The sequence below is a fragment of the Nelumbo lutea genome, chromosome 1, assembly GCF_056320005.1.
Source record: "Nelumbo lutea isolate HS-2025 chromosome 1, American lotus-T2T, whole genome shotgun sequence".
Lineage (NCBI taxonomy): Eukaryota > Viridiplantae > Streptophyta > Magnoliopsida > Proteales > Nelumbonaceae > Nelumbo > Nelumbo lutea.
Genome location: NC_142684.1, coordinates 173384387 through 173394655, shown reverse-complemented (window position 1 = coordinate 173394655; position 10269 = coordinate 173384387). Strand labels below are relative to the sequence as shown.

Genomic DNA, 10269 nt, shown 5'->3' with positions numbered 1-10269 from the left:
GAAAAAGGTGTGATATGAGTGAAGAAAAAAAAGGGTCGAAGGATGTTGTAACCAGTGCTCTCTTATGCTATATATATGACAATGAATACATTATATACTATGTTTTGGCAAAAGGGTGCAAATTTAAAAATGAGTGCATGCACCATAGGTTGTAGGAAAATATGCACACCATAAAAACTGAGGGGGGATTGGGCTTGAGACATTTAGATGAGATGAATGAGGTTTTGGAGGTGTTTGGTATGGTGGTATTGTGTTGCCATTGCATTTTGGGTTGATCAATTGTATATAAAATGGTTGAGGGTTGAAGGAAAAAATCACACACAGGTTTACACTTGGTTGGTGTGTTTATATAGATTTTAATTGAATACATCTCATGTACAAGTGGCAGAAATATACAAGTAGGTGAGTCATAGTAGAAGTCTAATAGTAAAAGTGATAAGATATGATAGCATAGATAAGCCCAAGAGAAATCTGGAAACACATTTCTGGGCTTTCATTGAGAGTATAATCCTTATCAGCCCCCTCAAACTGAAGAGGGGTTTGACAACTTGAAACTTGGATCTTAGAAAAGCAAACTGTTGAGAAGACAATGGCTTAATAAGTATATCAATTAACTGATCTTTTGACAAGATAAAGCGAACTTCAAGTTGTTTGGATACTACCTTATCCTATACAAAGTGATAATCAATTTTTATATGCTTTGTATGGGCGTGGAAAATAGGCATCAACCCGTATAGTGACAACAGTAGTAAATGATTCATATTCTGAATTGAGCCCACTAAGAATAGTTGAAGAGAGAGAGGCTCACCTATTACAACAAAATTATCTGTGGGATTCTTTACTTTTTCAAGATACTGAGGAATTGAAAGAGCTCCCTTCTTCAAACTACGCAATTCAAAATGAAAACTCTTGATTTGAAGGCATACAACTGCTCCAAGGTTATCCACACAGATTGGGAGGAAGTGCACCCCAATAACCTGTGCAATTAATTGTCATAAGCAACCAACCCATTAATACATGGTCTTGCTGCACCTAGTCTCGATAGGCCGAGCTTACGGTGACTTTAGTAGATGCTTTCAGCAGTATCAATGCGATTGCCTTGCTTGGGTGGACATTTTTTCTGTGCCATCGGTGAAACCCAAGAGATGATTTCTTCTCAGAACTGGAAGAATGGATGATTTTCTTGAAAATGTAATTAGTTCCATCTACAGGAACAACAAAAGTGTTTGGAAGATGTAGTATCTTTCCACTTTGTGTAATAGTTTGACTCTCAGATGACATAGATTGGGTAATGGATGTAGTCGATATGGTGTTTTTAACATAAGTCTAAGATGGCTCTGATACCATAGTAGAAATCTAATAGTAAAAGTGGTAAGATATTATAGAGGATATAACATAGATAAGCCCAAGAGAATTCTGGAAACACAATTTAAGGAGTTGGAACGTGTTTTGTTGGCTGATGAAGATTTCAATTCCATCCTTCAATGTTTTAATTTAATATGCACAGGTGGATCTATTTTGCACACGTCGAAAAATTTTTGGCCAGGTTGGAAGAGGAACTTGGAGATTCCATTTTTAGCTTATCTGGCAAGTGTAGGATTATTGAATAAGCTCCTTAAACGTATAATATAAGCAATAAATATTGAGAAACAAGGACCGAAGGACAACTGCATGCCAAGATAAAATAAATCGCTTTCCAAATATCAAATCAGAGCGGATGAGCTGCACTACGCGTACATTATATACCACTGTTCCGATTAGTAGATACATATATTTTTTTGTTGGCAGGGAGGCAGTAGAAAATTAAGGATGAGACAGTGAAGACAGACGAGATCGATAAAATTTCACTGCTGATGAGTCTTTCTTTGCTTATAAATATGACCATCAAACTGGACATACTGTTTTACCACAATCTTTTTTAAATTTCTTGTTCTCTACTATCTCCTAATCGCTTCCTCTACTTTCCTTTGCTTATTCGATAGAAATTGAAGGGATGTTTCACAAGATTGTAGACACGATTGCAAGGAAGGAAACCCAAACCAAGTTGAACGATGAGATGGGCGGGAAGACGAAGATCAGAGGAACGGTTGTGTTGATGAAGAAGAACTTGCTGGATTTCAATGACCTCCACGCTTCGGTCCTCGATCGGTTTGATGAGTTACTTGGCGAAGGAGTTGCATTGCAGCTCATTAGTTCTGTTAATGCAGACCCAGGTAAGCCTTTGAGGCTTGACCCTGCTTTTTCTTCCTTGATTCCCAGTTGGTTGGTTTCCATATTCTCTTGTGAGTTGTTTCCACTTGCTCTGGGTAACCCAATCAGCTTAGTAGAGGATCCTGATAAGTTTGTTGAGTTGCATAACTAGAGAAGAAATGAGATACTGACTTGAGGAGTTGGGAGTTGAAACCTGCATTCTGTTAAATTAATATAACCTTTAATTTGTTGTTTTTGTGCTTAGTTGATTCTGTGTGTTTCTTACATAAAAATAATTATCAGAACTTATCTTTTGATTTTTCTTATTTATTTTAGTTTTAGTGCATCATCATTGGACATTCTCTTGTGATTTTCTTTGCCTTTTCTTCCTTCTCTGTTTTCTGCAGAGGAGCTAGTGAGAGACTAAAGGAAATTATAAGAGAAGGGTAACTAGAAGAAAAAAAAAAGGAAAAGTCATTTTATATGGGTCGAAGATTATGATTTTAGCAAGCAGTTGGACAGGTGGGTCGCCTGCTAGAGTAATATCCATGATGCAAATCTTTAATGGATTCAGGGGCTGATAAGATCACCTTAGAACTCAGTGAGAACAGATGATGGGAAATGGGCTGCCAATCCAATTAAATTTCCCACAAACAGAACCTTCCATCATGGGCTTGGGAATTTGGTAGAAACAGTACTCTGCTGGTGTTATATAAATATTTGTTGCTTAAAGGTTTTGGCCTTTTAGTTTTGGGTGTAGTAGTAGAGTCGGGGGTACCTGAGAAAATGAAACTTGCGTTGCAAAAACTAGTCAACGAGCTGTGACAAGGAGACTCAAAATGACCAATCAATAACAACCAAACTTAGTTTGGATTGGACCTTCTAATTTTGACTTCATTTTAATTTTAAAGCACTCTATGTTGAGTAATTTACACTCCTTTGTAACGCTCCAAGCAACAAACATTGTTTGATAGATTTCAAGCAACAAACATGTCACGTGCATAAATCCATTCATAGAGGATGGACGGTAGGAACCATGCCTTGTTAGTTAAGCAATCCACGACAACCCCATCTCTCTCTCTCTCTCTAACATTGCCAAAAGATGTATTGGGTGGTGTATACTAGATAAATTATCAAAATATGTTCGTTTGGTTCGTGACTCGGTGTTGGGAGAGATCGCTAAGGAATCTGGCGTACACTTCACGGGGGAGATTATTGTTTTTAACCTGTCAAAACTCAAATGCCGTATGAAGCAAAGTGTCGCCTCCTGGATCCCACGAGTCAAAGTTAGGTCCAGTCCACTACCATTTAAGCAACCTTAGCTAAAACTTGAAAGTCTGAACCTGATCTCCATATCTTTTTCATAGTGACGATGTTGAGCTCATTACTGCCTTGAACCTCTGTCCCCAATGGCTGCTGGGTTTCCATTGCCCTCGCTTGGTTAAGTCAGATATGTTCCTGTTTTGTTAGGTCTATTGGTGTTTCTAGTCCTGAATTTTCTTCCTTCTCTGTATCACGTTTTTACTCTGTTTCTGAGTCTGGTTTAAGGGGATGAGTTTCTTTCTTACCTTACCCAAAAAAAAGAGCAAAAGATGATGGACAGATGAACAAATTTCGATGCACAATAAACTTTCATTTATTGACAACCTATTTAAATAAAATTAGCAACCATTCTCTGAATCCCATAATATTGTTAGGTTACATGGAAAACAACGCTTTCAGTTTTGGCCCATAAAAGTTTCTACTCTTGTTCTGTGCTTTTCCCGGGTATCATCATTCATCAACATGTAACATGTACATGGGGTTCCAAATTTTCTCATTCTTCTGACTGTGTTTGGTTAGTGTAAATGGGCCGAGTGTGTTCTGATTTACTTTTGTTTCAGAGTTTTTAATTACCTCAAATAGGAAGTAAAATGGCACCATCCCCCATCCCACCATTATTATTACTTTTTTTGGTAGAAGAGAGGAAAGGAGGGTTATCTGTATATCAATTATCAGTGTAGTAGGACTGTAGGAGGCAACATAAATGTAATCCTACATTACATAAGAGAGAATTGTGATAGGTGTAAGTATAAGGTGGTACGTGAAAAATTTACATTGTTAACTTGTGCAATTGAGATTACAGGTAAAAATTTCGTATAAGGTTGACTTAATGCAAATCATAATTACAATCATCATATATTGGGATATATCAAACATAGTATTATATATTTGTTAGGGGTGCTCTTTAAAAACCAAAAAATGGAATCTAAAAAGTGTGATCAATCAAACTGAACAAAAAATATATGGTTAATCAAATCGACCGATTTGGTATTTCTGAAAAATAAACGACCAGTACGGTTTTTGGTTAATTAAAAAAAAATAACTAGCTGTTAACAAGTTGTTAAGTGGCATTTGAAAAAGACATAAATGCTTAGTTTTCTTATTAAGCATCTAAATCCTTGTCTTTTCCATTCAAGAAAGTTAGAATCAAGTTTGAGTGAGCATTCTAGTGACATCAACTTGAAGATACAAGGATTTAAGATTGTAAATTTTTTGTCAATACTTATTTGGTTGATAAAAAAAATTAAATGACACTCAAAAGACATTTATTGATTTATTGCATTTAAAGTGGGAGAACCAAAGTGGCACTAGGCCCGAAAGGAATTTTCCTTTTAAAGTGACGATTGAACGTGCTTATACGTCGTGCCTTCCTGATCCGATCCGAACTCATAATCAACGATTCAACGTCAACGTTGGACTTTTGTGATGTGTCTCACGAACTACGATTTACAAATCACATTGAAATTTGAGGTGATTCCGTATTTATTTTGTTTTGTGGACATTTGTGCAGTCAATGGGATGCGAGGCAAGGTTGGAAAGGCTGCTTATTTGGAAGAGTGGATTACAACCGTGACACCGTTGACGGCCAGTGCATCGTCATACAATGTCACTTTTGATTGGGACGCTGATATCGGAGTTCCGGGAGCTTTCATTATTAAGAATTTCCATCACAGTGAGTTCTTCCTCAAGACTGTCACGCTCGAAGACGTTCCAGGATTGGGTCGCCTCCACTTCCTCTGTAATTCTTGGATTTACCCGGCTAAGCGCTACAAAAATGATCGGGTTTTCTTCACCAACCAGGTACGTGCAATATAATTACAGGTGAGGGAGAGAAAGAGAGAGCGAGAGAGGGAGTAAAAAGTTCACCAACTTTCAAATTTTCTCAACCTTTTCTTGAAGGTATTTTAAGTAACGTGGTTTTGTTACAGAGCTACCTACCAGCTAAAACGCCAGAACCCTTGCGCAAGTACAGGGAGGAAGAGCTTGTTAATCTTAGAGGAGATGAAACCGAAGAGCTCCAGGAATGGGACCGAATCTATGATTATGCTTACTACAATGACTTAGGTGATCCTGACAAGGGTCTTGAATACGCCCGTCCCATCCTTGGAGGTTCCACAGAGTACCCATATCCTCGTAGGGGAAGAACTGGCCGGAAACCCACCATGACAGGTTTGCTTCTTCTCTGGAATCCCAGTTCGATGGCATCTTCACTCTTCAGCATTGGTACATTGTTTTTGTTGTTAAACTTAAACCTAATCAGCATCTTAATTCAACGCTACCCATATTGGTCGTAGATCCTAACTCAGAAAGCAGATTGCCGCCACTTCTCAGTCTGGACATTTACGTCCCCAGAGATGAACGGTTTGGTCACCTGAAGATGTCGGATTTCCTTGCATATGCGCTGAAATCCCTGGTTCAATTCTTGCTCCCGGAGCTGAAAGCTTTATGTGACAAAACCCCTAACGAGTTCGACACTTTTCAAGATGTGTTTAATCTCTATGAAGGAGGAACCCAGCTACCCAGTGGTGCATTTGATCGTCTCAGGGATGCAATCCCCTTCGAGATGCTTAAAGAACTTTTCCGGACCGACGGTGAACAGCTCCTCAAATTCCCTTTGCCTCAAGTTATCCAACGTATGCATCTAAGTTAACATTCACCACCAACTTTCTTTTTCTTTTCTCTGATTTGAGTAATTAATTAGCACACTAAGGGAGAAAATTAAGAATATGGTCCTTGAGATTGTTTTCATGACATCACTGCAGACGATAAGTTTGCTTGGAGGACAGACGAAGAATTTGCAAGAGAAATGCTCGCTGGAGTGAACCCAATTTGCATCTGCGGTCTTCAAGTAAACTTAACCACATATTCTAATATTGCTTTTGCTGCTTTAATCCTGGCATCTGCTCATGAATTTTCATTTCTTCGATCAGTAACTGACAAGAGACTTACGCGCAGGAGTTTCCACCGGCAAGCAAGCTTGATCCTAAATTATACGGCAACCAGACTAGTTCGATAACCAGAGAACATATAGAGAATAACCTGAATGGGCTGCTATCAGTCGACGGGGTATGCATTACATTTATATATTAACATATTTCATAGTCAAAGTGATAATTTCTGCTTAGAGGTGCAGGTGCTTGATGGAAGATATAACAATGCTCTGTTTTGTGTAGGCTATTAGGAAGAAGAAGCTATTCATATTGGATTATCACGATGCATTGATTCCTTACCTGGAGAGGATTAATTCGACTACCACAAAAACCTATGCATCAAGAACAATCCTCTTCCTGAAAGATGATGGGACGTTGAAGCCGTTGGCTATTGAGTTGAGCTTACCACATCCACAAGGAGTGCAACATGGTTCAGTTAGTAAGGTCTTCACTCCATCCGAACATGGCGTCGAGGGTTCAATTTGGCAGCTGGCTAAAGCTTATGTTGCTGTTAATGACTCCGGCTATCATCAGCTCATCAGCCACTGGTATGATCCCGTACGTGATACAATTCTGTAATTTGGTGGGAAATGCCAGTCAGAGGTCTGAATGGATTTCTTCAACTGTCATGCTTCTGTTTGCAGGTTGAACACTCACGCGACCATTGAGCCATTTGTGATTGCAACAAATAGACAGTTGAGCGTGCTACATCCGATCCATAAGCTCTTGCATCCTCATTTCCGGGACACACTGAGCATAAATGCCTTGGCCCGGCAGATTCTCATCAATGCTGGTGGAGTGCTTGAAAAGACTGTGTTTCCGGCAAAATTTGCCATGGAAATGTCTTCCGTGCTCTACAAGAGCTGGGTCTTCACGGATATGGCACTCCCAGTAGATCTCATCAACAGGTAAAAGTACAGAGGCTAGAAAGAACATTAGACAGTACTGAACTTTTGGGTCTTCACTGAATGACAATTCTCTCAGATCATTTTGCTCTGTACAGGGGTATAGCAATTCCAGACAGCAACAGGCCCCATGGCCTCCGCCTTCTCATTGAAGATTATCCCTATGCCGTTGATGGACTTGAAATATGGTCCGCCATTGAAAGATGGGTCCATGACTACTGTTCTTACTATTACCCGAACGATGACTTGATCCAGGGTGACTCTGAACTCCAATCCTGGTGGACTGAGCTCCGCAATGTGGGGCATGGCGACAAGAAGGACGAGCCATGGTGGCCCAAGATGCAAACGCTTTCGGACTTGACCCAAACATGCACAATCATCATATGGGTAGCCTCAGCCTTCCATGCAGCAGTGAATTTCGGACAGTATCCTTATGCAGGCTTCCTCCCCAACCGTCCGACTATAAGTCGTCGGTTCATGCCTGAGCCAGGGACTCCTGATTATGCTGAACTTGAGTCAAACCCTGATAAGGTCTACCTGAAAACAATTACAGCCCAGCTCCAAACCCTCCTTGGTGTATCCCTCATAGAGATATTATCCAGACATTCCTCTGATGAGGTCTATCTAGGCCAAAGAGAGAGTCCTGAGTGGACATCAGATGCAGCAGCACTGGAAGCATTTGAGAGATTTGGAAAGAAACTTGTGGAGATCGAGAACAGAATCATAGAGATGAACAATGACAAACGGTGGAAAAACCGAGTAGGGCCTGTCAAAGTGCCATACATGCTGCTGTATCCTGACACCTCAAACTATACCGGTGTTGGGGGGCTGACTGGTAGGGGAGTCCCCAACAGCATCTCAATCTAAACCATCCTACTTCTGGACAAAGTGTAAGTTTTCAGCTATATAATCCAAAATTATATTGTTCTACCTACAAATTAATAGGTATATATATATATATATATATATATATATATATATATATATATATATATATTTCTGCAAGGCTTTGCTGGTTACGAGCAGTAAGTTTGCGATGCAGGAGAGGAGAGAAAGAAAATCGTAACTTAGAAGACCGCAGGACTTCTGCAGGCAAGTTCCTGTTAACATCATCAAAGGGAAACCCATCTCAATTCCCTTAATAACAATCATCCATACAGTCTCTCTGTTGCTTTCTCATGCGTCTGGTCAAACAGGTGGAGCCATCTTGTGCTTGTTTGGATTGCTTTAGTGGGTACATGAAATGTACTATATATGGATGTATAAGCCTTTCGTTACAAGGGATTCACTAATCCACAGTACAACATACAGTATTAAGAAGCTCTTTTACTTTCAGCCCATTCAGTATAATATACCTAGTTTGGAAAGTAGAATGCAAAACCTGTTGTACTCCTTTCAAACTGAGCATAAGGCTGCATTTGAAAATGATGCAAATGGAGTCTAAATCCTGGTTTAGTGTAAATTTACACTCTGGTTCACTTTTGCCTGTATTTGGTAATATTACATTTATGCATCGACAAATGACAGACTAATGCATATTTACATTGATAATAAGATGTAAAAGTACATGGATAAAAAAGAAGTAAATTTGCATTCAAGTGGGCTTTTGATAAAAAAAAAAAACATATGCTTTATTGGAATTCATGTTTACATCCATTATAGCTAAAAAGTCTGTTTGGTAAGAAAATAAATTTGTCAGTGCAAAACTAACCCAATTTTACAATTTATATGAACCGTTTTACACTCTACATATTTCTATTCACAGTTATTTGCATTGTTTCCAAATGCAGCCTAAGCAATTTGCTGACTTCGTGGTGGTTTCACATTCCTAAGATTTCAATATCTAAATCAAAATTTAAAAAACCAATCCGAAAATGGAACCGTGGCCACCAGTTTTGGGGTTGAACAGTTTGACCATTTGGTTCGAATGGTCAGCCTTTGACATTTTTAAAAATAAAAAAAGACCCAAAAACTGTTATCTGGTTCAATGATTTAACGATTCAACCATCTGGGTCAGTAGTTCGCTAACTGATTCAATGGTTTTTTTGGAGAAGTCGGGGATATGTAAAAAACAGAACCAGATAGGTGACCGGTTACTGAGTCGCAGGGTTCAACCACTCAGATCAACGATAAATTTAAAACCATGGTCTAAATAACCTAGTTTTAAACTGGTCTATGCTCCCAGCAACCTCCTTCCAATCAGCAGCAGGGACAAGCGTGGAATAAAAGTTTGGATTATGCATGTTGTGACCTAAAAAAATGAACATAATTTGGAATTCAATTTTACCTACGGGGTGTTCTACAACATGGATTGTTTTTCTTAGTGCCGGTTCTAAAAAAATAAAAAATAAAAACCATCTGGTTTGAAAACAGATTGTTTCTCAAAACAAAAATACAAAACCATGTTCTTGATTGTGTGTTTATTTTCTGTTTTCAAAACTAAAACCAAAAACATGTTCTTGAATCTGGTTAATTTCAAAAACATGTTTCTATTTGATTATTCAACTTCATGCTCCATAAATCATATAATTTCTATACTCAAATCATTTTTGGTTTACAAACCAATATTTTATTGCTGTTTTTAAAACAAAATCAACTTGTTTTTGCTTTTGAATGCAAAAACAGAGCTCAAGAACATATTTTATTTTTTGCTGATGTGGCAATTCCAAAAACAAATGATAACAAAAACTTTCATGTTGCAGAATGCCCCCTTAGCAAACTCCTATATTGGGTCCCGTGGTCGTAAAATCATTTGCATTTTCTTCTTTAGCTATTAATCGTTAACAAATTGTATTAATAAAATTGCCACAGCATAAAGAAGGGATATGGCAGCTAAATAGCTATGAATTGGTGATGAAATGGAAGGAAAAGATGTTGTAAATTAGGTCTAAAAGGAAGTAAGGCCACAATAACAAATGGTT

General features: G+C 38.5%; 1 protein-coding gene across 1 annotated transcript; it reads left to right on the top strand.

Annotated features, from left to right (window-relative positions):
* The first annotated feature begins 1766 nt into the window (after nt 1-1766).
* Nucleotides 1767-8826, top strand: LOC148879261 (putative linoleate 9S-lipoxygenase 5). The gene is made up of 10 exons (XM_088960747.1): nt 1767-2213; nt 5024-5313; nt 5442-5682; nt 5808-6146; nt 6276-6361; nt 6469-6579; nt 6687-6991; nt 7088-7351; nt 7447-8238; nt 8391-8826. The coding sequence occupies exons 1-9, from the start codon at nt 1994-1996 to the stop codon at nt 8213-8215; spliced, it is 2625 nt and encodes an 874-aa protein (XP_088816873.1). The 5' UTR covers nt 1767-1993; the 3' UTR covers nt 8216-8238; nt 8391-8826.
* Nucleotides 8827-10269: the final 1443 nt, after the last annotated feature.